This window comes from Pelodiscus sinensis, chromosome 18 (assembly GCF_049634645.1).
Source record: "Pelodiscus sinensis isolate JC-2024 chromosome 18, ASM4963464v1, whole genome shotgun sequence".
Classification (NCBI taxonomy): domain Eukaryota; kingdom Metazoa; phylum Chordata; order Testudines; family Trionychidae; genus Pelodiscus; species Pelodiscus sinensis.
In genome coordinates, this window is record NC_134728.1 from 14,996,530 (window position 1) to 15,019,926 (window position 23,397).

The window sequence follows — 23,397 nt, forward strand, 5'->3', positions numbered from 1 at the left end:
TAAAACAGGACCAGAAGCCATGGGAAGACTGACTGCCAGACTGTCTCAAGTAGTCTGGCATCTGTCACTTATATCATGTCCAGGACTAAATATATGACAAAAAAGTCTTAACACATAATTCTTTCAAACTGATCATCAGGAAGATTATGTGGTAAAATGATTGAATTCGATGGGTGGGGAGTGGAGACAAGAAAACCAGTAAAAACTCATGACAGAAACATACCATAGTTTAGGACACTGTCTAAATCCTGCAGTTCATTTCCATAGGATCCTTTTATGGAGCCCCATGCACATGAATTACAGATAAAACAAACTTTATTTTAGTTATGAAAGAAAAGGTCATCCAGCACATACAATATTCACTGAAGAGATGTGATAATTAACACATCTAGAATAGCACTATTGGTTATTAAGGACCCTATGCAGCAACTGTACACAGGGCTTCCTTTGAAGTCAGTACCTTTCATTTTTGGAGTGCCTGCAGCAATTTCTAGTCATCTCTAAACTTACTTCTGATCAACAGACTACTAGTTCAAAGTGACAAAAGTGCAGCTGCATGCTGACTCTCACTATTTTTAGACTGCAAATACACAAAATTCATAAAGTATTTTTTCTGTCTCTCTCAAGGCAGTTCTCATAACCAAAAGTCCTCAGTCCCTACCAGGCATATATGCCATCTTTTTACTTATTTAAAAAGTGTTACGTTTTATAAAAGCAGAAGGAAAATATTTAGAATAGGAGAAAGCAAAGAAAGGCAAGTGTTTCATCGAGGATTTTGGTTTTGTTTGTAAATGTCAAGCTGCTACGCATGTCCAAACACACCCCTCTTTTATACTCAGTTATCTGCTTGAATTGGAAAGTTTCAGCAGGCAAAGAGTTAACAAAAGCACAGAGGTTTTTCCACATTGGTGATAGCAACCCGGAGGTTAAAGCCATAGCAATACTATTTACTATCAGCTACAATGTAGTTTCTGCAGATCTCAAATCTCATTTTACTTCCTTAAAAGGCTGCATTGAGCAATGACAAACAAATTCAAGGAAGCTCAAGCGAGTCTCTTTCATTATTATACTAGAGGACATTGCTGTTTCTGAACATTAAGGAGCTACTGCAGAACAAATATATTTAAGCAGTTAAGTGAAGCTACATAAACCACTAAATGAAAACATTTCATGTTAATATTTAACTGATTTCACATGACATTTCCACATAAGGAACAAAATGAAGGATTTAGCTTGAATTTTCCCTGAAGGACAATGGATTACACATGGGATTTATTGAATTCTGCTGCAAATGTCTGGCTTCTCTTGTACAAGGTGAGTTTACATAAGCTGGGTGTTTAGATTTATTTGTTACAACTCTTAAAAATCTTTGAGAACAATAATGAATGCTTTAATTTTGACCAAAGCACAACTCAGTTTTAAGAGTGTTTTTCAATATATTATTTTTGTCTGAAAAAATACAGTTCCTGTTATGTATGTTTATGAGGAAAGGTCATCATATGTAAAAATCAGAGCTTTAAAATCTTAATAAAATTCAACATCTTGTAACTGCAATTTAACATTTCTAGCAAATAACTCATTTTCTTACAACTATGTAACCCAGTATTTTACAGCTTTTATAGTAATATTGCATTAAATTGCAGTGCTCAAAAAATTTGTGCAGTAAGAAAATGAAGAAAACCATTAAAATATTAGACTTCATAAACCTGTTTGATATTCTACTCAGTACTGATCCAATATTTCATCTTTTAGAGTTAAAAGGATTTTAACTTAAAAGAAAGGGTTTTTTGGGGAGCAGAATCTAGAAAAAATTTCATTTACCTCACTGATTGTAGGATAAGACCCATACTGGAAAATGTTTCTAAACAATTTATTTTACATACAGTTGTAAGAAGAAAGAATACAAGTGAAATGACATTCACTGCTATTACGTTCTTTCCATCTGTAGGGCATGTACTTTATAACATTTATTAGAACTTTAATCGCTCATTTCCCTATAAAACTACCACCATCTGTTGTATAACTTTCTCTTTGATCAGATAATAACCCAAGAACATATTAACAAAATATTGGAAAGGAAGCATAAGTACTTTTTAATGCCTTATTTTCTTTATAAAATATTTTCTCTTCTAATGACATTTGATTAACTGAATTATTAATATATACAAACTAAAGTTTAACTAAATTTTTACTTTAAATACATGAGTGCATATACAGTAGTTGATTTAAAGATACAGTGATATGGCACAGAATCTGAGTGAAGGGAGAGATGCTTATAAGCAAGATTGTTTTAATTGATCTGAATAAGTAATGAAATAACCAGAAGCTATGTACTGGGATTTTGATTAACTGAAACTGACTAGCACGTGGACATATGTCTGCAAGTAACGTTTTGCGATAGCTAAAAAGCAATGTGAATTTTTTTTCAAATTAAGACGCTTGAATTGTATCTTAGTCCAAAAGTTCCTCTTCCCCAATCCCATCCACACTACCCAGAAAAGTTACAATAAACAAACCTTGAAATTTTAACATATTAACCAACTTAGTACCTGAATTCAGCATCTAAAAAGTATCAGAGGTGTCAGCACCTGAAATACCCGTCTGAAAATACTGGCCAGAATATAATATGATACTCTGAATATCGGGTATGCAACCATGATAACTCTCTGCTTATGATGAATACTTGTAGATATTTTTTTCCTAGTACATGCAAATTCAAATCAAGTTCATCCAGATACAGAGGAAATGAGCAAAGGACCTCTGCATGAACTGCCAGAGGTAGAAATGGGTGGATCTACTTTGCAGGAGGTTCTCCAAAACGGCTCAGTATACTGCCTAGATATAATGGCTACAGGATATTCATATGCCCAGTGACCCAAATGTCCCACTGAGGGGCACTGAAAGAGCTACAACTTTTTTTCCAACTCCCATGCTGATGTGGTGACTCTAGAGGGCCTGTACTTTAGCCCTTTGGGCTCAAAAATAGGTGATGAGGAACTCTGTATTTTTCACACAAAGCCTACTATTCAAGTTTTCTTAAGAAAGGAGAAATTTCAACTTAATCATAAGACTTCATGCCAGTAAGTATAAGCATATTGAAAAAGTTTGCAGTACCTTTACAAAAAAGTAAATAACTGGCGCAAAAAAATGAGATTACAGAGAAGATAAACCACTGTCATCACTATAATTTAAAACTAAATACAGTCACATTCTCTAAGAGGACACTGTCAAGCTAAATACATCTACATATATTGTTAGCAGAGATTTGTGATATTTATTTTATTTAACTGATGGAAATCCTATATTCTTGTTACGGGTCTCTAGTCTTCCTACTCTCAATTCATTTGCTATAACTATTTGTTGCATTTTATTTCTTTTAGGCTGTAAACTCTGTGGATTAGGATTTTTTTTCTTCTGTACAGCACCTAGCACACCGGGTTCCTATCTGAATCCAATTAGTGCTACCATAAACGAGATTACTAGAATTTCCTTGAGAAAATGTAAAATGTGGATTTTTAATCATTTATGTTTACTTTTTACATTTAAATTTAAAATATTAACCATATTCCTACAATGTCTAATAAATACTTCTATACTGGGGAAGGAATCTTCTCTTTTTACATGTTTATGAGATGTATATATCTAGGATACTATGCAAAAAAAATTTTTTTAATAATATTTAGCTACTACAGTGCTAAACATTATAGGAAAAACCCAAGACAGATCCTAATAATCCCATAGAAAACTCCCTGGAAGATTCTACTTAATGTCTTCACTGTTTTAAAGTTGGTTTAAATCTAATAAACAGACTATAGTTTGATTCCTCAGTAACTTCCCAATTTTGAAATCTATTAAATAATATTTCAAGAAAAAAATCTTCCTCCTCCAGAGATGCTGCATTTCCTAAGCAGATTCTAAAATTATGCGCTACTGGATTTTCCAAACCTTTTAATAACTTTGCATTTCCTGTCCTTCAATGCAATTCTTATGCCGATGCCCAGCGCAGTGAATGTCCCATGTGACACATGTCCTAAAGATCCTGCCATTCACTAATTCAGAAAGACACTTCTGTTTCCTTTTCATCATTCACTCATTATAAAGCAGCTTTTTTTTGGGCTCTAATACAAAACCAGTGTCACCCTACTGTCACAAAACCCCTGCTCCATAATCCTTGCTACTGGGTTCATAATGACCATTATGTTAACTTATTCTTGGATCTGTTCATCAGTCGGCAGCAGGCTACACTTCTGGGGCCTGTCACATTTCATATCTGCTGTGAAAACGTTTGCATCTACCCTTCAAAAACATTCTTCTCCTCTTGCTTTCTCTACTACATCAAAAGGCTGATGCTGATGTGAGTGCTGAATTGTTCAGCTTCAAGAGATTAATAGGCTCACTTAAAATCAAGCTTGCATATATGTTTACGTAGTAAACATATCCCTTATGAGCTGCTAAGAAAAAATATTCTTCTGGGACTTGATTTCCTAATGTTGTTCTGAGGCCTGCGAGTTCAGTGCATACTGAAGAGCACTGCCGACTGATGCACAGTTAGGGCACAGAAGCAAAATGGATGAATCTTCCATCTAGTGTTCCAGAAAAATGAATTAATCTGCTGAAGGGGAAAAGTAAGACATTCTTGAACTTTGAAATCCTGTGCTCTCTAGTAAGGACAAGATGATAAATACATTATATGCCAAAAGTAGTAAGATTTAAAGATTATATATTATAGAAGATCTCCAATTTTCAACTTGGATTTTACTTGAGTTATGTTATCCTCTATTTGTAATGCTTTGGAAGATTAAAAACAAAATTACTGTGTTTGATCTTCTATTTGAAAGAAACTAGAAACTTTTTAACAAAAACATGAAATCTTGAGATTGTAAGAAATAACTATGGAAAGATCTAAATTAATTAAATACATCGATTTTCTGTTCTTGATCATGAGACACTGAGAAATTCTGATATCAAGTGGTGTTGACAGATGCAAAATGTTATGTTTACATGTGAAATATCAATATTTTGTTACAAGTGGTTAACTTAAATAAAGATTAAAGGTATTACATAAAGCAAAACAAAACATGAACTGTCTTTACAATTGTAAGTAAAATGGTTAGAAGTCCTAAAATAATATTTGTCATATTGTCAATTTCATTGAAAGTCTTTTCTTTCCTAGGAAGATATATATATCCTACACCAAATACTTCAGGATTGCATCTAATGGCTTTGGGAAATTGGACTACTATAATGTTCATGTTTAAGATCTGAGGTATCTGTAAAATATATTCTTTCACATAGAAAACATGAAATTCTAAACAATTTTGCTAAAACAAAACTGAAATAACTGATCTAGACACTTTAGAAAGTAAGTTACAGCTATTATCTTTTAAAGATAGGTTTAAGTAAGCTAAAAACAAAAAAATAAATTGTGCTTTCAGGTTTTGTATTCAAAAGCACTAATATAAAGACATTACAGACAAAACAAATAAATCATGTCTCACTTTTTAATTATAACGATGGTAACAAACAACAGGGATACCTTTGTAGATCATATTATGATCTTTGGCTCTTATTTTAATAGTTTTTCCACATTTAAACATTTCTCAGAGAGACAGAGAAAAAGAGAGATGAAGCTGTCAAAACATATCTGCTATGTCCTATCTACTCCTGTCAGAGGAGCATCCATTTAACAACAGCTGTCAAAAGAGATTTGAATATTTAGTAACTCTTGGCTGACATGGGAGAAAAAGCAAAACAAATATATAGTCAATGTATGTAATAACTAGACTCTAAGAATACAATAGCAGATATGTACCGCTTCTTGCTGTCAATCAAAGTGAGCAAAAGGCTGGGTAACAAAGATAAAATGTATTTTAGAATGTGACATTTATTCCTAACTGCCTTCCCATATTGGTGCTTGTGGAATTTAGCACTTCCATGCAACATTAAGAATACAATTCCTGCATCTACAAATACATTGTACCTTCATCATTTTAAAGAAATTTAACACACTATTTTCCCCCTTTTAGATATTTTCAACTATGTTTAATTGAACTATGGTCAGAAGAAAGATTCTAGAGGCAAAAAATGAACCAACTGGATGCAACAAAATCAGGATTTTTATTGTGCATTGGTGTCTGTATTTTCATCTGCACTTTTATCTATTTAAGAAACACACTTTCTAAGGAACCAAGTGAACAAAAATCCTTCCCAGATATAGCAGAATGTGGCTTTTATCCAGATGAGCTTTGTTCTGCACTTTTTGAGGGGAAAAGTGCTGCAAATCAAATTGGACATTTTTGTCAACAGATTAGTCACCAACCTGAAATGTCTGACTGCATAAGGTCTTCATGCAATTGCTCTACAGTCTTGAAAAGTCTGCATTTTATAACAAGACCGTTATCAGAAGAAGAAGGCAACTTCTCCTTGGCATACATCATCACAATTCACAAGGAGCTAGAAATGTTTGTGAAACTACTCAGAGCTATTTATCTGCCTCAGAATGTGTACTGCATACACATAGATGAAAAATCACCACAGGATTATAAGACTGCAGTGCAAACCCTGGTTAACTGCTTTGAAAATGTTTTTATTTCATCAAAAAGAGAAAATGTTGTTTATGCAGGATTTTCAAGATTACAAGCTGATATTAATTGTATGAAGGACTTAGTTAATATTAAAACTCAGTGGAATTATATTATTAATCTGTGTGGCCAGGATTATCCAATCAAAACGAACAAAGAAATTATACAATACATCAAAAGTAAATGGAATGATAAAAATATTACTCCTGGAGTGGTCCAGCCTCCTCATATGAAACACAGGACGCATGTTAGTTACAAAGAATATGTACATTCAGGAACATCCTATGTGTATCCCACCAAGAATATGAAGGATGATCCTCCACATAACTTAACTATATATTTTGGTAGTGCTTACTATGTACTCACTAGAAAGTTTGTTGAATTTACACTGACTGATGTGCGTGCAAAAGATTTGCTTGAATGGTCAAAGGATACATATAGTCCGGATGAGCACTACTGGGTTACACTGAATCGTTTAAGTGGTAAGATGCATGTTATTTATACTATGAATTGCCTACTTGTCCCACTTTATTAGACATTTCAGCCCAGGAAGGTAAAGGTAAAGAAGTTCCCTTTGGAACCTAATAGAAATGTAGCCGTGTCAGTCTGGTCTAGCTGAAACAAAAAACAGGACTATGTAGCACTTTAAAGATTAACAAGATGATTTATTAGGTGATGAGCTTTCGTGGGCCAGACCCACTTCCTCAGATCAAATAGTGGAAGAAAATTGTCATGACCATATATACCAAAGGATACAATAAAAAAAATGAGCACATATGAAAAGGACAAATCAAATTTTAGAACAGAAGGGGGATGGGGGGGGAGGTAAATGTCTGTGAGCTAATGATATTAGAGGTGATAATTGGGGTAAGATAATTAATGTCTTTGTTAAGACCTAGGCGTAAAGTGTCAAATTTAAGCATGAATGACAGTTCAGAGGATTCTCTTTCAAGTCTGGTGTTAAAATGTCTTTGAAGCAGGATGCAGGTAATCAAGTCGTTGAGACAATGCCCTTTCTGGATGAAATGGCAAGAAACTGCTTTTTTTTTGTGGTCCTAATATCTTTTTTGTGGGCATTGATTCTTTGGTGAAGTATCTGAGACGTTTGTCCAATGTACATAGCAGACGGACACTTTCGGCACATGATAGCATAAATTATATTTCTGGATGAGCTGAAATTTGATTTGTCCTTTTCATATGTGTTCATTTTTTATTGTATCCTTTGGTATATATGGTCATGCCAATTTTCTTTCACTATTTGATCTGAGGAAGTGGGCCTGGCCTACGAAAGCTCATCACCTAATAAATCATCTTGTTAGTCTTTAAAGTGCTACATAGCCCTGTTTTTAGTTCCCTTGGAACCTAGGGATGCCACTGAATATCAGCTGCGGAGGTTATTTCCTCCTACTCAGTAGATACACTGCAGTGTCCATATTCCCTGATAGTTTGGGAAACAAAAGATGGAATTCTGAAATATAACAATTCTCATGAATGGCAGTGCAGACCACTAGTTACTGAGCTAGAAAAATGCAGCTTTTAAGCATGCCTCCTATTCCCACATACAGATGACTTGCTCTGAGAGAGCAATAAATTGGGAAAACCTATTAAATATGTCTATTATCTGTTATTTTTAATATCTGTAAAATTAAGAAACAATAAGCAATACTTTTAAGAGGTAGCTTCAAAGAATCAGAATTTCTTATGTTACCCAGAAAAAAACACCTCTTTTCAACTTTCATTTAATTTTTAGATGCTCCAGCTGCCACACCAAATGCAGAGTGGGAAGGAAATATACGAGCTATTAAATGGAAAGATCAAGAAGGAGTTGTACATAATGGCTGCAAAGGTAATGTGATCACTGAAAACAGAGCTAGGCCTTTTCAAAACACACTGTATTTATGAAACACCATTAACAGATAAATTGATGCACCTGCTCCGAAATCCATTACAGAATACTCCTTATGTTTCATAATTATCCATGAAATGTCTCAGTCATGGATAATTTATTTTTAAGTATCAAATAAAAACTGTCATTTTAAATTATGCTCTTGTACCCAGTCCAAATATATTTTGACATCTTACAGACTGCAGACGGTTACAGTACCTATTTACTAAATCACTGTTTTTAGCACTAAGATTTCTGTGTGTCTATCATTGAGCTAATAATAATAATAATAATAATAGAGTTCAACATTTGACATTTCAGTAGCATTAAAGCTAAAAGCAATGTTTTTACAAGCCACAGCTCACTCCCATAATTCCCATCTATTAAATGATCATGTATCTAGTGCACTAACCTGTGTAGCCTCCTGTCCTAAACAGAAGAAAACAGATTTACTTGACTTCCATTGGAAAAATAGGCATGTTGATCAAATGAGTGTGCATGTGCCCACAAGTTAACCCAGAGTCAGCCTACATGCAGTCCAGCAATACAGGCAAAAATGAAGAAACAGAGTGATGTCTAAAGAGTAGTTTGACCCTAGCTAAGTATTCAATCACTTACTTTCATTTAAACCTGTAACTGCCATAAACGAAAACCAGAGGAAATATGGGCACAGGATAAAACAAAAAGAATGGATTGTTGTACCCCAGAGACTGGCATGGGACAGCCCACAAGTACACCTCTTTACCTAAAGTTTATAATCAGTGTGTAGTTCTTGGTTTTTATAACAGTAATAGTCTTTAAATTTACTTCAATAGTGCTTCTTCACATGCAGACATATCTATTTGTCATGTATTTTAGTAGTACCTTAAAGTATTTTAAAAAAATCTAATTCACTATTCCCCATTATGTATACCTTCTGCATTTCAGTCAGCTTGGAACTACTTACAATTTGTCTTTGCAGGTCATTACATCCGAGATATTTGTGTCTATGGACTGGGGGATTTACAGTGGATCATTGAATCACCTCATTTATTTGCCAACAAGTTTGAGCCCAAAACATACCCACTTGTTATGGACTGCCTAGAAAGACGCTACAGGCTTAAAGTACTGCAGCAAGCTGAAGTTGCACTAGAAGCCCACTGGTATTTTCAGGAAAGTAACTATTTTAATATGAAGTTGAATGTTTGAGCCTACTGAACATCTAAAATATTGAGGAGAAATAATGGGAGAAAATTATCAACATGTCTCTCAAAATAACAGACTTCTTTACTTAATATTATTTTAGGGAAGATGGCATCATCAATCCAATGCCTAATCTGTTGTTCACTTACTACCATCTCTGGGAACTTAATAACTACAGGTTGCACCTCTAAAATCCGGGATTCTCTGGTCCAGCAACATCCGTAGTCTGGCATAACCATGGATGTTCCAAGACCAAAGAGTCCCAGCGTACTGCAGGGAGGATAGGGGCCTGGAGCTGGTGATGGCTCAGTTGGGCTGCGAGGGTGGAGCCAGAAGCCAGCCCACAGATCAGCTAAGCTGCTGGGGTGGGGGGAGAAGCTGGCCCACGATTCAGCTAAGCTGCTGGGGGAGGTGGCAGGAAGCCGGCAGAGGGATCAGCTGGGTTGGGGAGAGAGTGTGCGGCTACCCCGGGCTGTGGGTGAGTGCCAGGAGCCAGCGTGTGGCTCAGCTGGACTGCGGAAGGGCCGGGAGCTGGCCAGGAAGTAGAGAGAGGGACATCAGGGAGGGCCCCTGAAATTACCTCCCCTGGTCCAGAAAAATCCCTCATCCAGGTCCAGTCAAGTCCCAAGAGTGCCAGACCAGAGAGGTCCAACCTGTATAACGTTCCTAGTGGTGTTATGAAACCCTTAGTTATCCGGCAGAGTACAACCACTGTCACTTCACTAGTGCCTGCTTTTGAGAAAGTTCAGAAGAATATGGACAAAAAGATGAGAAATAAAAGTTTTAATAGGGAAAGAAGTGACTCTTTTCTATATCTACAAAAACCATCATATGATTAAATATGAGACTTATCCAAGAAAAGCAGAAAATTCAAGCTACTCCTTAAAGTGATTGATTCAATGAGGAAATCATTGTTCCATGTGCTTCTGAAAAAAGCACCATTTATGTTTCTAAAGAAAATAAGAAGCAGAGACTGAACAAAAGACAGAATATAAAGATTTTCAAGTTGAATTAAAGTGATATCTAACTACATGACGTAGTAACATTTATTTTGAACCAAGGGAGAAGTTTACATTTTGAAGTCTTAAAGGGACAGTATAGGGTGAAAAAAATTGTGTTGGTGGTCAAGTGACACCTAGACTTCTTTCAATTTGTGAAATTAAGTATTTGACCTTATAAAAATGAGAGAGTGTGCATATGCAAGAACTATTTTCTCAGTATATTTCATGTATTTTTTGTGTGCACTGATAGCCTGTGCACTTCCTGGCTCATGCACTAGCTTTGTAACAGCACATAATCACTGCTCTGATAGATGCTTACATGCATGTTTATCAGCAACAGAGCTGCTAGTAGTTGAGTTTGGATAACTCTTTCTGGGATCTCTGAATTGAACTGAGAAATAATGGGAGCATCAACAGGGCAAGAAGATTGAGGTACAACAGACAGGTCCATTCTTCCATTCCACAGGGCATGTGCCTGGGGATACATGCAGGCAGCCCACTTCTTCCCAACACCAATCCACAGCCGTGGAGTTCAGAGAATATCTAGCATCACATGGATGTGCATACTACCCTCCAAATCCATTTGTGGACTAAATAAAGCACTGTTCTGCCTCAGGAAGGTGTTGTCCCCTTCTAGACTAGGGATGTAAAATCACAGCTAATCAATGAACCAGTTAACTGACTAAACAGGGGCAGGCAAGGGGCTTCTCCAGCCCAATTTAGCCGGAGCACTCCCTGTCTAACGCGAACAGTTGGAGTGCAACACCTCCCGTTGTGGTTAGGGGCTCTCCAACCAGATAGGAGGCTGCTCCAGCCAACCTGTTAACAATTCACATCCCTAGTCCAGACTCTATGAACAACCAAGAGACAGAAGTAATGGAGAAAGGATTCCATATGTTTGGGACAAAGACTGGTCTTCACTTCCTTGGACCCCTCAATTAGTTATGGGGAACAGAGCAGTTCTTCTCTCTTTAAGCCTGCCTAGCAGACCTTAACTCAATTCTGCTGCTGAAATGAACGATGGGAGTGTGGGGCAAAAGCAAATTTGGGTGTTGGTTGTTCTCAAATCTGCTCACACTCCCTTGAATAAGAAATCCATATACATAATCTAAGTAGTCCGTGTCCTGCAAAAAAATATGTGCAGTGGAACCTCATTCCCGTGACCCTCAATTCACTGCTATATTTCCTTAAAGTGAATTTTGATGTGATCTAATAAAATACATGCTATTATTTATACACTGCATATCTAGAGACTTCCATCTAGATACTATTTTATTCTATTACTCCAAATGGGTCCTCCTACTTGAAAATTGTAGTGGCATTCAACAAACCTTTGCCAACATCTGCCATTTATTTACATATGATATTTAATGAACTGCCATTCTTTGCCAAGCATTTTTTTATCATCTAATGCCACCACTTTCTGGCTTTCACCCAATCCCAGGCTCCCCATAATATTCTTCTGGGGAGTTTATAGGGACCACCCTTAATTTAACCCATTCTCCAGCACGGTACTAATTTCTTCACATTTAACTTCTGAAACTCTGTTAATGCCACTTCCCATGTGACCCTCCCTCCCCCAACAGCAGAGCTGACAGTTTCCACAAGCCCCTGCACAAGGTGGCTCCACACCCCCACAAGGGGCGGGGCCGAGGGCAGCCAGCTCTTGGCATGGCCCAGAGCGCCAACAGCAATTTAAAGGGCTCAGGATTCCAGTCACTGCTACTGCAGCTACAACCAGAGCCAGGAGCCCCTATGAATCACCAGGGTGGGGGAAAAGTTCTCTCTTTCCTCCTCCCCCTACCAATCAGTGGGCCCGCCCCCACACTGGAGTATACATTAAATACTCCAGATGAGCAAATCCAAGTCACAGCACCGCTATGCTGGTATTCCCCTAAGACCTCTTCCCTGGGTTTTCCAAGAAGTCAGTTCAACTCCCGTCTTGTCACTAAACTATCATACAGCAGAGCTGCACTGAGTTAATCAGACTGAGTGTCAGAGGTGGAGATAGGGCAACATCCAAAGTTACAAAGCAAAGCTCTTTTATTTAAATGCACCCATTTGCATTGCATCATACATTTTAGGATTGTTATCGTTACTTTGAAGAACGAATCCTTCCCTATACAGCACGTACTCTGTATGGACGACTTTTTACCTCATTTTATATTCTAGGCTTACCTTATCTTGTAAATGGTTCCCTGGGTGTTACCCCTTAACTTAGCTAGAACAGCCATTCTGTTTTTAGCTTGTTGATCCATATAACTCTCTAATCCTCTAATAAGACCTTATCCATATCAAGTGAGGCCTGTACTTGTGACACAGCAAAGTATTCCCCCTTTCCAGATGCAAAAAGTGAAACAGAGTAATATGTTCAAAGTGATTTCCCATCCAGGTTTTGAGTTTGGAACTGAGCCATACTATAGAACAGTTTCTTGCAGCCCAGTTTATTTGTGAAGAATTTTAACAAACACTGAGGCTATGTCTACACTGCAGGCTTCTTGCGCAAGAACTGTTTTGCGGAAGAGTTCTTTTGTTAAAGTTCTTGCACAAGAGAGAGTCCACATTGCCATGTGCTTTTGTGGAAGAGATGTGCTTTTGCGCAAGGGCATCCAGGGCAGTGTGTACGCTCTCTTGCCAAGAAAGCTCTGATAGTCACTTAAGCCATAGGGCTTACTTGCGCAAGAAACCCCTGTTGCCGATTTATACTGCCTTCTTGTGGAAGCTCTCTTGCACAAGAGGGCTTATTTCTCGTGGGAAGAGGAATAACTCTTGTGCAAGAAGCCCTGTTTTCTGACACTTTACTGTAAATTTATTTGCGCAAGAACGTGCACGCAGTGTAGACACTCTGCAAGTTTTTGTGCAAGAACACCTGTTTTTGCACAAAAAGCCTGCAGTGTAGACGTAGCCACTGTGTGTGTTTCCTTACTTATTTAGGAAGTTAAAAAATTCAACCTCAGCCTCCCTAGTTATCCATGGTATAAAACAAATTCAGAATACAACTTAATTATTTAAAAATACATTGCAGCATAAATGTAAAGAGTTTCATGGTTTAGAATCACAGGATAAACTAGCAAAATGCAGGACAATGTAGCACTTTAAAGACTAACAAGATGGTTTATTAGATGATGAGCTTTCGTGGGCCAGACCCACTTCCTCAGATCAAATAGTGGGAGAAAATAGTCACAACCATATATACCAAAGGATACAATTAAAAAAAATGAACACATATGAAAAGGACAAATCACATTTCAGAACAGGAGGGGGATGCGGGGGGGGGGGAGAGGAAGGAAGGTAAGTGTCTGTGAATTGATGATATTAGAGGTGGGGAGAGTGGGATGTCTGTGAGCTAATGGTATTAGAGGTGATAACTGGGGAAGCTATCTTGGTAATGGGTAAGATAGTTTGAGTGTTTGTTCATTCCTTCTCGGAGAGTGTCGAATTTTAACATGAATGACAGTTCAGAGGATTCCCTTTCAAGTGCAGGCGTAAAAGGTCTCTGTAGCAGAATGCAGGTGGTTAAGTCATTGAGGGTATGTCTACACTACCCCGCTAGTTCGAACTAGGAGGGTAATGTAGGCATACCGCACTTGCAAATGAAGCCCGGGATTTGAATTTCCCGGGCTTCATTTGCATAAGAGGGGAGCCGCCATTTTTAAATCCCCGCTTGTTCGAACCCCGTGTAGCGCGGCTACACGGGGCTCGAACTAGGTAGTTCGGACTAGGATTCCTATTCCGAACTACCGGTACACCTAGTCCGAACTACCTAGTTCAAGCCCCGTGTAGCCGCGCTACACGGGGTTCGAACAAGCGGGGATTTAAAAATGGCGGCTCCCCGCTTATGCAAATGAAGCCCGGGAAATTCAAATCCCGGGCTTCATTTGCAAGTGCGGTATGCCTACATTACCCCGCTAGTTCGAACTAGCGGGGTAGTGTAGACATACCCTGAGAGAGTGTCCTTTCTGGTTAAAATGGCAAGAAACTGTTTTTTCTTTGTGATCTTGTCTGATATCTGTTTTGTGGGCATTAATCCTTTGGCGAAGTGTCTGAGATGTTTGTCCAATATACATAGCAGACGGACACTTTCGGCACATGATAGCATAAATTATATTTCTGGATGCGCAGGAATATGTGTTCTTGATCTTATAGCTCACTTGATTAGGTCCAATAATGGTATCAGCAGAATGAATATGTGGACAAAGCTGGCAATGGGGTTTGTTGCAAGGGAAGGTACCAGGGTTGGTATTAGTGTGGTATTAGGATAAACTAGCAAATGCCTTTTTCCCAAGAAAATTCAATTAGAAAATTTTTCACCTTGTTTAGACTGACTGAAAATAGTGATTGTATTATGCATCAGTCATAACAAAATTAGCTTTGATCCTTCTCCTTAAATACTATTACAAAACTTTAGAGGTATTTATCTGCTTTGCACAGATGTTTTAGAAAATAACTGTAATGATCACAATCACTCTCTTATTAGATTCACAATAAAGGACTCATTGGGTACAGCTACATTGCTGCTTTTTTCAATCCTTTTGTCGGAAGAGGCTTTTCCGACATTTGGCTCAACTAGACTGGGCCAAATGTCGGGGGAAAAACCCTCTTTCGGAAGCCCGAACGAGGAATAAAGGGGCTTCCGAAAGAGCACATTTGCTCTTCCAGAAAAAAAAAAAAAAAAAAAAACCTAGAAGAGCAAATGCATCCCTGGAGGTGGAAAAGTTTTTCTGGGATGTCTCCAGTATCCCGGAAAAACTCTTGTAGTCTAGCTGTACCCACAGTGCTTACCTTGAAAGTTAGCAACCCAATCTCCCATCCTTACTTAGAATAAAAAATAGTTTTCCCTATAATTAATTAAATTAGTGGATTACTTGTGTAGCAAGGAATCACTTAATATCTGTATAGGTAGTAGAATTTGGCTCTAACTGAATAAAACAGGACGGAATCTTAGTTTACAGCTAAACTAAAAAAAAAAATTAAAAACCCTACTTAAAATAATATTAAGGTACAATTTAGGAATGGGGAAGCTAGATACTTCAGAGTTGAGGTTGATCTTTCCTTAAATGGCTCTTCTATATTTTATGTAATGTTAATACAAATAATACAGTTTACACTAAAAATCGTTGCAGGGAGGGCAAGAAGTCACACAATGTCAACACAATGGGGCAATTTAAGAAAAATATCCATCCCTAAAATCTGAATTAGCTCTATTTTGTTAAAGTAAAAGCCTTAACAGCTTTTTAACTGTGATTTTTCAACACCTATTTAAAAAAACCAAGTCATTAACGTGAATGGGAACTGAGAATATTAACAACACATATTTAGGGAAATTTATTAAAAGCACATTTTCTTTTACCAACAAATTGTTCCAGGTTGTTTTGGTCTCCTGTTAATCTGTACTTACTTTTAAAAACTGTTGAGTCAATAAACTTCAGTCTATCATGTAAATATGATTACATAGAAGAAAACAGTACACTGTATAATATAAGAGATGCACTAATTCTATGGATGAAAGGCATTTGTAGCACTTCAGAAAAAAAAGTTGTTGCTCGTACATATGCAGTAGCGGTCATAAATATGCAGAAAAGCATATCTGTATATGCGTAAAGGCATTAGTTCAAATAAGTAAAGTACTATATCAAGAATATATTAAAATCTATTGAAAATGAAACATTTTCAAAATAAAATATTAAAGAAATGCAAAAGATGGAATATAAAACCACCACCTTTTATTTATTCACATTTAATTTACCACAGTTTATGATAAATGTTATATTTTAAAAGATGCCCCTAGTATCAATTAGAGAGCCTCATATATATTGCAAGGATAAGAATACAATCCTAAGTATCATGGTACCAGAAGTACATTGTTCAAGGTTCTGCATGCTCTCCCCTCTCGTCCAATATACATATTAATCCCTTCACGTTCAGTCTTTCTTCTGCAAGAATGCTTGCACAATGTTGCAATTGTATGCATTACACAATCTTCCTAAGGAGTGCTTGATAAAGCTGTGATTGGCTGCCTGAGGTGATTCAGCACTACCATATTGCTTGACAGACACTTGACAAAATTACTGTACTTAGTTACCATAGTCCTTAACATTTTTACCACAGACACTTATGTCTGTGTATGGATACCATGCTGACTCCTGCTTGCTCATCATAGGGGTTTAACCAAGTTAAGAATCTTGGCTTTGCTTTTGACCATGGCCTGCCTCTGAAAACCTGCAACGTATCTGACACCGTACAAAAGTGCTTTTTTGATTGTGCAATCTGCATCCTAACTATTTGATGACCTCATAACAGCAACAAAAACTCCCAGTGACAAGCCTGGTTCACTGTAAATCCTTTGCCAGTCCTCTCATTGTGGTTACTTCTTCACCTGCTGTTTCTTCAGAATGTTGCATCACAATTGCTTAATGGACTGAGATACCAGGATCATATGCTCGTGCTGCTTCCCTTATAATTAGTTGGTGGCTATAAAGGAGCAGATGAAAAACCAACAGTCCCAGTTTAGAAGTCATTGTAGTCCCTAATGGTTTTGGGTGCTGATTATATCAAGTCCTGCTTACTACTGAATCTTATACTAATGCCTCTTATTAAATGTCTTAGAGATGGACACTATCAATTTCAAAACTCGTCATTTAAAAAAAAAATCAGTTAAAATAGTTTCAGCTATTATAGTAAAAGCTTTGTTATCCAACACATTGGGAGAATGAGGGATGCTTGTTAGTCAAATATTTTGGTTTACTAAGAGTTCAGAGTGTGGTTGGGGGCTCCAGGATGAGGAAGGGGAACAGGATATGGGAGAGGGAGAGTGTGAGGGCTTTGGCCGGGGTGGTGAGGGGGAGCTCCAGGGTAAGGCAAGAAATGAGGCAGTCAGAGTACAGGAAGGGGATCTGTGTTGGATGCTGGAGGGGGTGAGGGCTCTGGCTAGGGGGCCAGATTCTGAGGTAGGATGGGGCATGAGATGTCTGAGTATGTAGAAGGGTGGCTCCAGGTTGGAACCAAAAGGTTTGAGGTGTGAAAGGAAGTGCAGGGGTCAGGCTTGGGGAGAGCAAGAGGGTGGGTCAGAGCTGTGTGTTGGGGTGCAGAAAGGGTGTGGGGCATGGGAGGGGTTTCTTGGTGGTTCCCCATAAGTGGCAACATGTCCCTGCTGCTCCAAGGCATAGGCCTGGCTTGGTGGCTCTGGTTGCTGCCATCGCCTGTAGAAACTGACCCAGCAGCTCCTATTGCCTATGGTTCTCATTTCCCCCACTTAGGAGCAGCAGGGAAAGGTTGCCACTTCCAGGGAGCCATTCAGAGCCAGGTAGGGAGCCTGCCAACCCAGTGCCAACTGGACTATAACCCAAACTTTCAATGAAGATCAGAAATGCTGGATTATAGCACTTTTCAGTTGGTACCGGACCAGAGAGCACAGATTTTACCGTTTACTGATTATTACCGTTATCTCTGTAGCTTCCTTTTTTATGTTGTTTTTTTTTTTTTTAATTTCTATTGTTATATGAAACAATCACACAAAACCGGCAGACTGAGTACAGAAGAAGAGACTGAAAATGTCCATTATATGCGAAGTATAAGCTCATGAGGTAATGTCAGTCAGCATAGCTCTACTAAAGTTTGTGGAGTTACAGCTGGTGTAAAAGTGAAGGTCATGTCCAAGTTGCTAACAAACAAAATAAGGTGACAGGAATTTTTTCTTCTTTCAGACTCCAAATTTAGTAACACTAGTAGGTGAAAGAGTCCAGATCAATGTCCAACTTTGAAACTGAAAGCTTTTTTTTTTTTTTTTTTTTTTTTTTATTTCTCAATCATACAATTCCTTTGGAAGCTGACAGGAAATCATGTTGCTGTTCTGTTGGATCCTGCATTGTGGAACATACCTCCATAAAACCTTCTCATTTTGTCCAGTCCAACAGGAGAAAATGAAGTTTTGGCTAGACAGAGTTAAATTTTAGTAGAAGCAAACAGGATTATCATTTGGGTGATAAGAAAAAAGACCCAATTAATCGGTTTCTTAATACAGACTTGTATTTGACCTCTCATGTTCCAAGTGTTGTTCTACAGGTTTCACATTTTTAACAGCAGCTCTAAGCTGAAAACAAAGCTTCAGAAGACAGAAGTGTGAAGAATGGAAAAACAATTTTAAAGCTGCCCTACTGTGCGAGTAAACCACATAAAAAAATTGTCATATGTTAACTGATGCATAGTCTTTCCACTGAAAGTAAGCAGCAATGACAGTAGTTCCTTGTCCTGTTTCCTCTTTTGTTAGCAAAATAAAATATTAATTAGGACTTAAAAAATTGGCAGCTACAGCAGAATAATTTAGATGGGGTATTTTATTTGAGTTTTGCTTCACGCAAGGTATTTGCTAGGAATTAATTTGGTTACTTCAATGTTGGGAAACCCTTGTCAGAAAGGAAACCCAAAAGCTGCCACTCCTTTCCTTCCTTCCTTCTAAGTATCTAGATATTTCCGAAGCCTCTGAACAGGATATAATACGTACCTCACTGAAAAGAGCTGAAGCAACCTGAAATTTATTTTGTTATCTTTAATCTGACCCAAACATTCATTGCAAGCTGTTTTTGTGGTCCCGGATTTCAGACACACTGTACAAGACACCTTTTCCAAATATGGTCACCTAAGCTGCATGTGAAATTTCACACGTGCACTTTTACGGTGCAAGATGTGCATATCAATATGCAAATTGGTAGCTAGATACAGTTACCCATTCTTCCCATGTAAATTATATTTCTGCATATTCTATTTTCAAGTATAATTTAAAACTCCACGTTTGAAAAATATATGGTTGTTTATCTATTTGATCACAAAGAGTGGCAAGGAAAGTGTATTTGCTAATTTCTTTATCAGCTGGCTCAGAAAAGGGAAGTTAGACACTAAGCAAAAGGGTTGGAAGTGCATAACACGGAAGAATAGTTTCTGTAGTATTAGTATAGTTACTGCATGTTCTGGGGTTGACAATATATCCTCCCCAAAAGGAGATGTTGGCAACTTATCAAGAAAGATCTTGGAGTCAGCGTGGATAGTTTTCTGAAAACATCTGTTCAATGTGCCACGGCAGTCAAAAAATTAACAATGTTGGGAACTATTAGGAAAGGGATAGATAATACAACAGAAAGCATAATGAACATAAGAACATAAGAATGGCCATACTGGGTCAGACCAAAGGTCCATCTAGCCCAGTATCCTGTCTGCTGACAGTGGCCAGCACCAAGTACCCCAGAGAGGGTGGACTGAAGACAATGATCAAGTGATTTGTCTCCTGCCATCCCTCTCCAGCCTCTGACAAACAGAGGCCAGGGACACCAATTCTATCCCTTGGCTAATAGCCTTTTATGGACCTAACCTCCAGGAAATTATCTAGCTTCTCTTTAAACTCTATTATAGTCCTAGCCTTCACAGCCTCCTCTGGCAAGGAGTTCCACAGGTTGACTATACACTGTGTGAAGAAGAACTTTCTTTTATTAGTTTTAAACCTGCTACCCATTAATTTCATTTGGTGTCCTCTAGTTCTTCTATTATGTGAACTAATAAATAACTTTTCTTTATCCGCCCTCTCCACACCACTCATGATTTTATATACCTCTATCATATTCCACCTCAGTCTCCTCTTTTCTAAACTGAAAAGTCCCAGTCGCTTTAACCTCTCCTCATATGGGACCCGTTCCAAACCCCTAATCATTTTAGTTACCCTTTTCTGAACCCTTTCCAAGGCCAAAATATCTCTTTTGAGGTGAGGAGACCACATCTGTACACAGTATTCAAGATATGGGAATACCATAGTTTTATACAGGGGCAGTAAGATATTCTGTGTCTTATTTTCTATCCCTTTCTTAATAATTCCTAGTATCCTATTTGCCTTTTTGACTGCCACTTCACGCTGTGTGGAAGTTTTTAGAGAACTGTCCACAATAACTCCAAGATCTTTTTCCTGATTTATCATAGCCAGATTAGCCCCCATCACACTGTACATATAGTTGGGGTTATTTTTCCCGATGTGCATTACTTTACACTTGTCCACATTACATTTCATTTGCCATTTTGTTGCCCAATCACTCAGTTTGGTGAGATCTTCTTGGAGTCCCTCACAGTCTGCTTCTGTCTTGACTATCCTAAACAGTTTTGTATCATCTGCGAACTTTACCACCTCTCTGCTTACCCCTTTCTCCAGATCATTTATGAATAAGTTGAAAAGGATTGGTCCCAGTACTGACCCTTGGGGGACACCACTAGTTACCCCCCTCTCCATTCTGAAAATTTACCAGGGGAATGAGGAGCCCAGAGCCATTTAAAGGGACAGCGCATTTTTTTTTTTTTTTTTTTTTTTTGCTTAACAACTTTGGTCTCCCGCTTTTTTGTTGTTGTTGTTCAACAACTTTGGTCTCTTCCTCCCCCCTTTTTTTTCCGCAACAGAATTTTTCCCAGTGTTTATTTTGGGAGGGAGGATGGGGGGGAGGGGCGGGTGTTAGGTATTTTTTGTTAAACCATCTGGTAACCCTACATGGGAGTTGGTAAACCCGCACAAAGTGGCTTGGGTGGGGCTGCCACTTCTGGTTCCAGCCAGGACTGGAAACAGCCATGCTGGAGCAGCCGCAGCCCACTGTGGGGAGGTCTCTCCAACCTCTGCCTACTCACATTTAATCAGTTAACTGATTAAACTTAATGTTTAACCAGTTAACTAATTAAATGGGGTTTTACATTCCTAGTGGATAAAGAATAAGGAAGGGTCATTTACGCCTTCACATAACACTAAAGCTAGCAGTCACCCAATGACATTAAAAAGTAGCAGGGTTAAAACAAACAAAAAGAAGTAGTTCTTCATGCAACTTATAGTCAATAAGTTGAATTTGCTGCCAGAGAAGTTGTGGAGGCCAACATTATAACTATATTTAAAGAGAATTAAGTTCATGGAGTTCATCAATAGCTATTACCATGGTAACAGAGAGGGACCCCATGCTTTGGGTGTCCCCAGGCCTCTGAATGCCAGATACTAGAGGTATGGATCATATGATGATTTCCCTGTTCTATTAATTGCCTTTGAAGCATCTGGTGTGGTTAAAGTCAGAATAGAATACAGTCAGATGGACCACTTGTCTGACCTAGTATGGGATTCTTATGTTCTATTAGTAGAGCTCCCATATGGTTCTCTACATTCACTATCAAAGAACATATAGGTAGTGATCACAAGTGCCATCATTACTCCCATGATTTTTACTTGTGTGACTAGACCAAATTCTTGAGGAAGAGAGAAAGGTGGTATCCCTGTGTTTAGCAGAATGTTTATACAAAGATTTATGCTTTGTGAAATTCATGCAGAGCATGACTTTGCTGTCTACTTAGCAGAAGACAGGCTGGCTTTCTTTGCCTTCTTCATGACAGTGGCATAGGTTTGCAGAAACTCTGGGTCTCTAGGTCCTTATCAGCAATTTCTCTCACCCCTGGAACTAGTTTTCTTTCTTCTTATTTTTCTTGTTGCAGTTTATCCGTGAATAAATGATTTATGTGGTGAAGTAGAAAAGGTGCTTTGGTGGAAGTGTTTACCAGAAATATTCCACAATGGCTATAGAAATCCATTAGTTCTTATATTCCTTGGTGTCTTGGTGGGGGAAGAGTCTTCTATGAATACATTTGGGGATTTAGTGAGGTATGGGAATTTGGGGAACTAACTCATGATTGTCCCTTATTTGTATAATGGGTATAGTTTTTATTTTAGACTGGAGGAGGAAGGTATGAAGAGCATGCATGGAAGAATTAATTTTCTTCTTTTTCCTATGTACACATCTTGTCTGATGAACTAGTCCAGGGCATGACTGGCTGGCCATGCTTTCAGAGATTATCTTTCTTGAAATGTGGTGCCCAGAACTGGACACAATACTCCAATAGAGGCCTAATCAGCACAGAGTAGAGCAGAAGAATGACTTCTCATGACTTGCTCACAACACTCCTGTTAATGCATCCTAGAATCATGTTTGCCTTTTTTGCAACAACATCACACTGTTGATTCATATTTAGCTTGTGGTCCACTATGACCCCTAGATCCCTTTCTGCAGTACTCCTTCCTAGACAGTTACTTCCCATTCTGTATGTGTGAAACTGATTGTTCCTTCCTAAGTGGAATACTTTGCATTTGTCCTTATTAAACTTCATCCTGTTTACCTCAGACCATTTCTCCAGTTTGTCCAGATCATTTTGAATTATGACCGTATCCTCCAAAGCAGTTTTGCAAACCTCCCAGCTTCATATCATCTGCAAACTTAATAAGGTCAGGAACAGAGTGAATACCCAACCACCAGATGTATGGTGTATGGGTATGTACTTGTCTGCCTATTGTGTCCTGGGGTGACACAAAATAAGAAATCTCAGGATTGTCAGCTAGGATTTTAGAGCAAAGTGAAGGTTAAGACATTCATCTGTAATAAAATAGTAGAGATTGAAATACTTATTGACCAAAATGGAGTTATTTAAACTATGGATATGAAGAAAGGGAGTATAATCAAACATATGGCCTTTAAGTTATGCTGTAATAAGCTTACATTTCTCCTATACAGAAAAAATTAACCATTTAACATATAATCATAAGAGCCATGCTAGAACTGATCACTACTGCATCAGAAGTTGCTTCCTCTAAGAAAATGTTCACACTTATCTTTAAGATATGGGTTAACAAAACAGAATGTCTTTACATATGTCAGCTAGCACAACAGAAGCTGTCACCATTGGCACTATTTAGAAT

The 23,397-nt window shown here is 38.0% G+C and overlaps 2 protein-coding genes across 2 annotated transcripts in view; one reads left to right on the forward strand and one right to left on the reverse strand.

Moving 5' to 3' along the window:
- Positions 1–23,397, reverse strand: part of RTF2 (replication termination factor 2) — a 73,556-nt gene that overhangs the window by 29,860 nt on the left and 20,299 nt on the right. The gene's annotated exons all lie outside the window — the stretch shown is intronic.
- On the forward strand, positions 911–14,233 carry LOC102455649 (putative beta-1,3-galactosyl-O-glycosyl-glycoprotein beta-1,6-N-acetylglucosaminyltransferase 7). The gene is made up of 5 exons (XM_006129395.4): positions 911–1,314; positions 5,174–5,266; positions 6,027–7,063; positions 8,332–8,427; positions 9,428–14,233. Exons 3-5 carry the CDS (start codon positions 6,085–6,087, stop codon positions 9,652–9,654), a joined length of 1,302 nt encoding a protein of 433 aa, XP_006129457.1. The 5' UTR covers positions 911–1,314; positions 5,174–5,266; positions 6,027–6,084; the 3' UTR covers positions 9,655–14,233.

Excerpts from the sequence above, each read along its gene's own strand:
- LOC102455649 (XM_006129395.4), top strand. The coding sequence starts at position 6,085 with ATGAACCAACTGGATGCAACAAAATCAGGATTTTTATTGTGCATTGGT. Across the intron at positions 7,064-8,331 it reads TACACTGAATCGTTTAAGTG|ATGCTCCAGCTGCCACACCA; the intron begins GTAAGATGCATG and ends TTTAATTTTTAG. Across the intron at positions 8,428-9,427 it reads TGTACATAATGGCTGCAAAG|GTCATTACATCCGAGATATT; the intron begins GTAATGTGATCA and ends TTGTCTTTGCAG.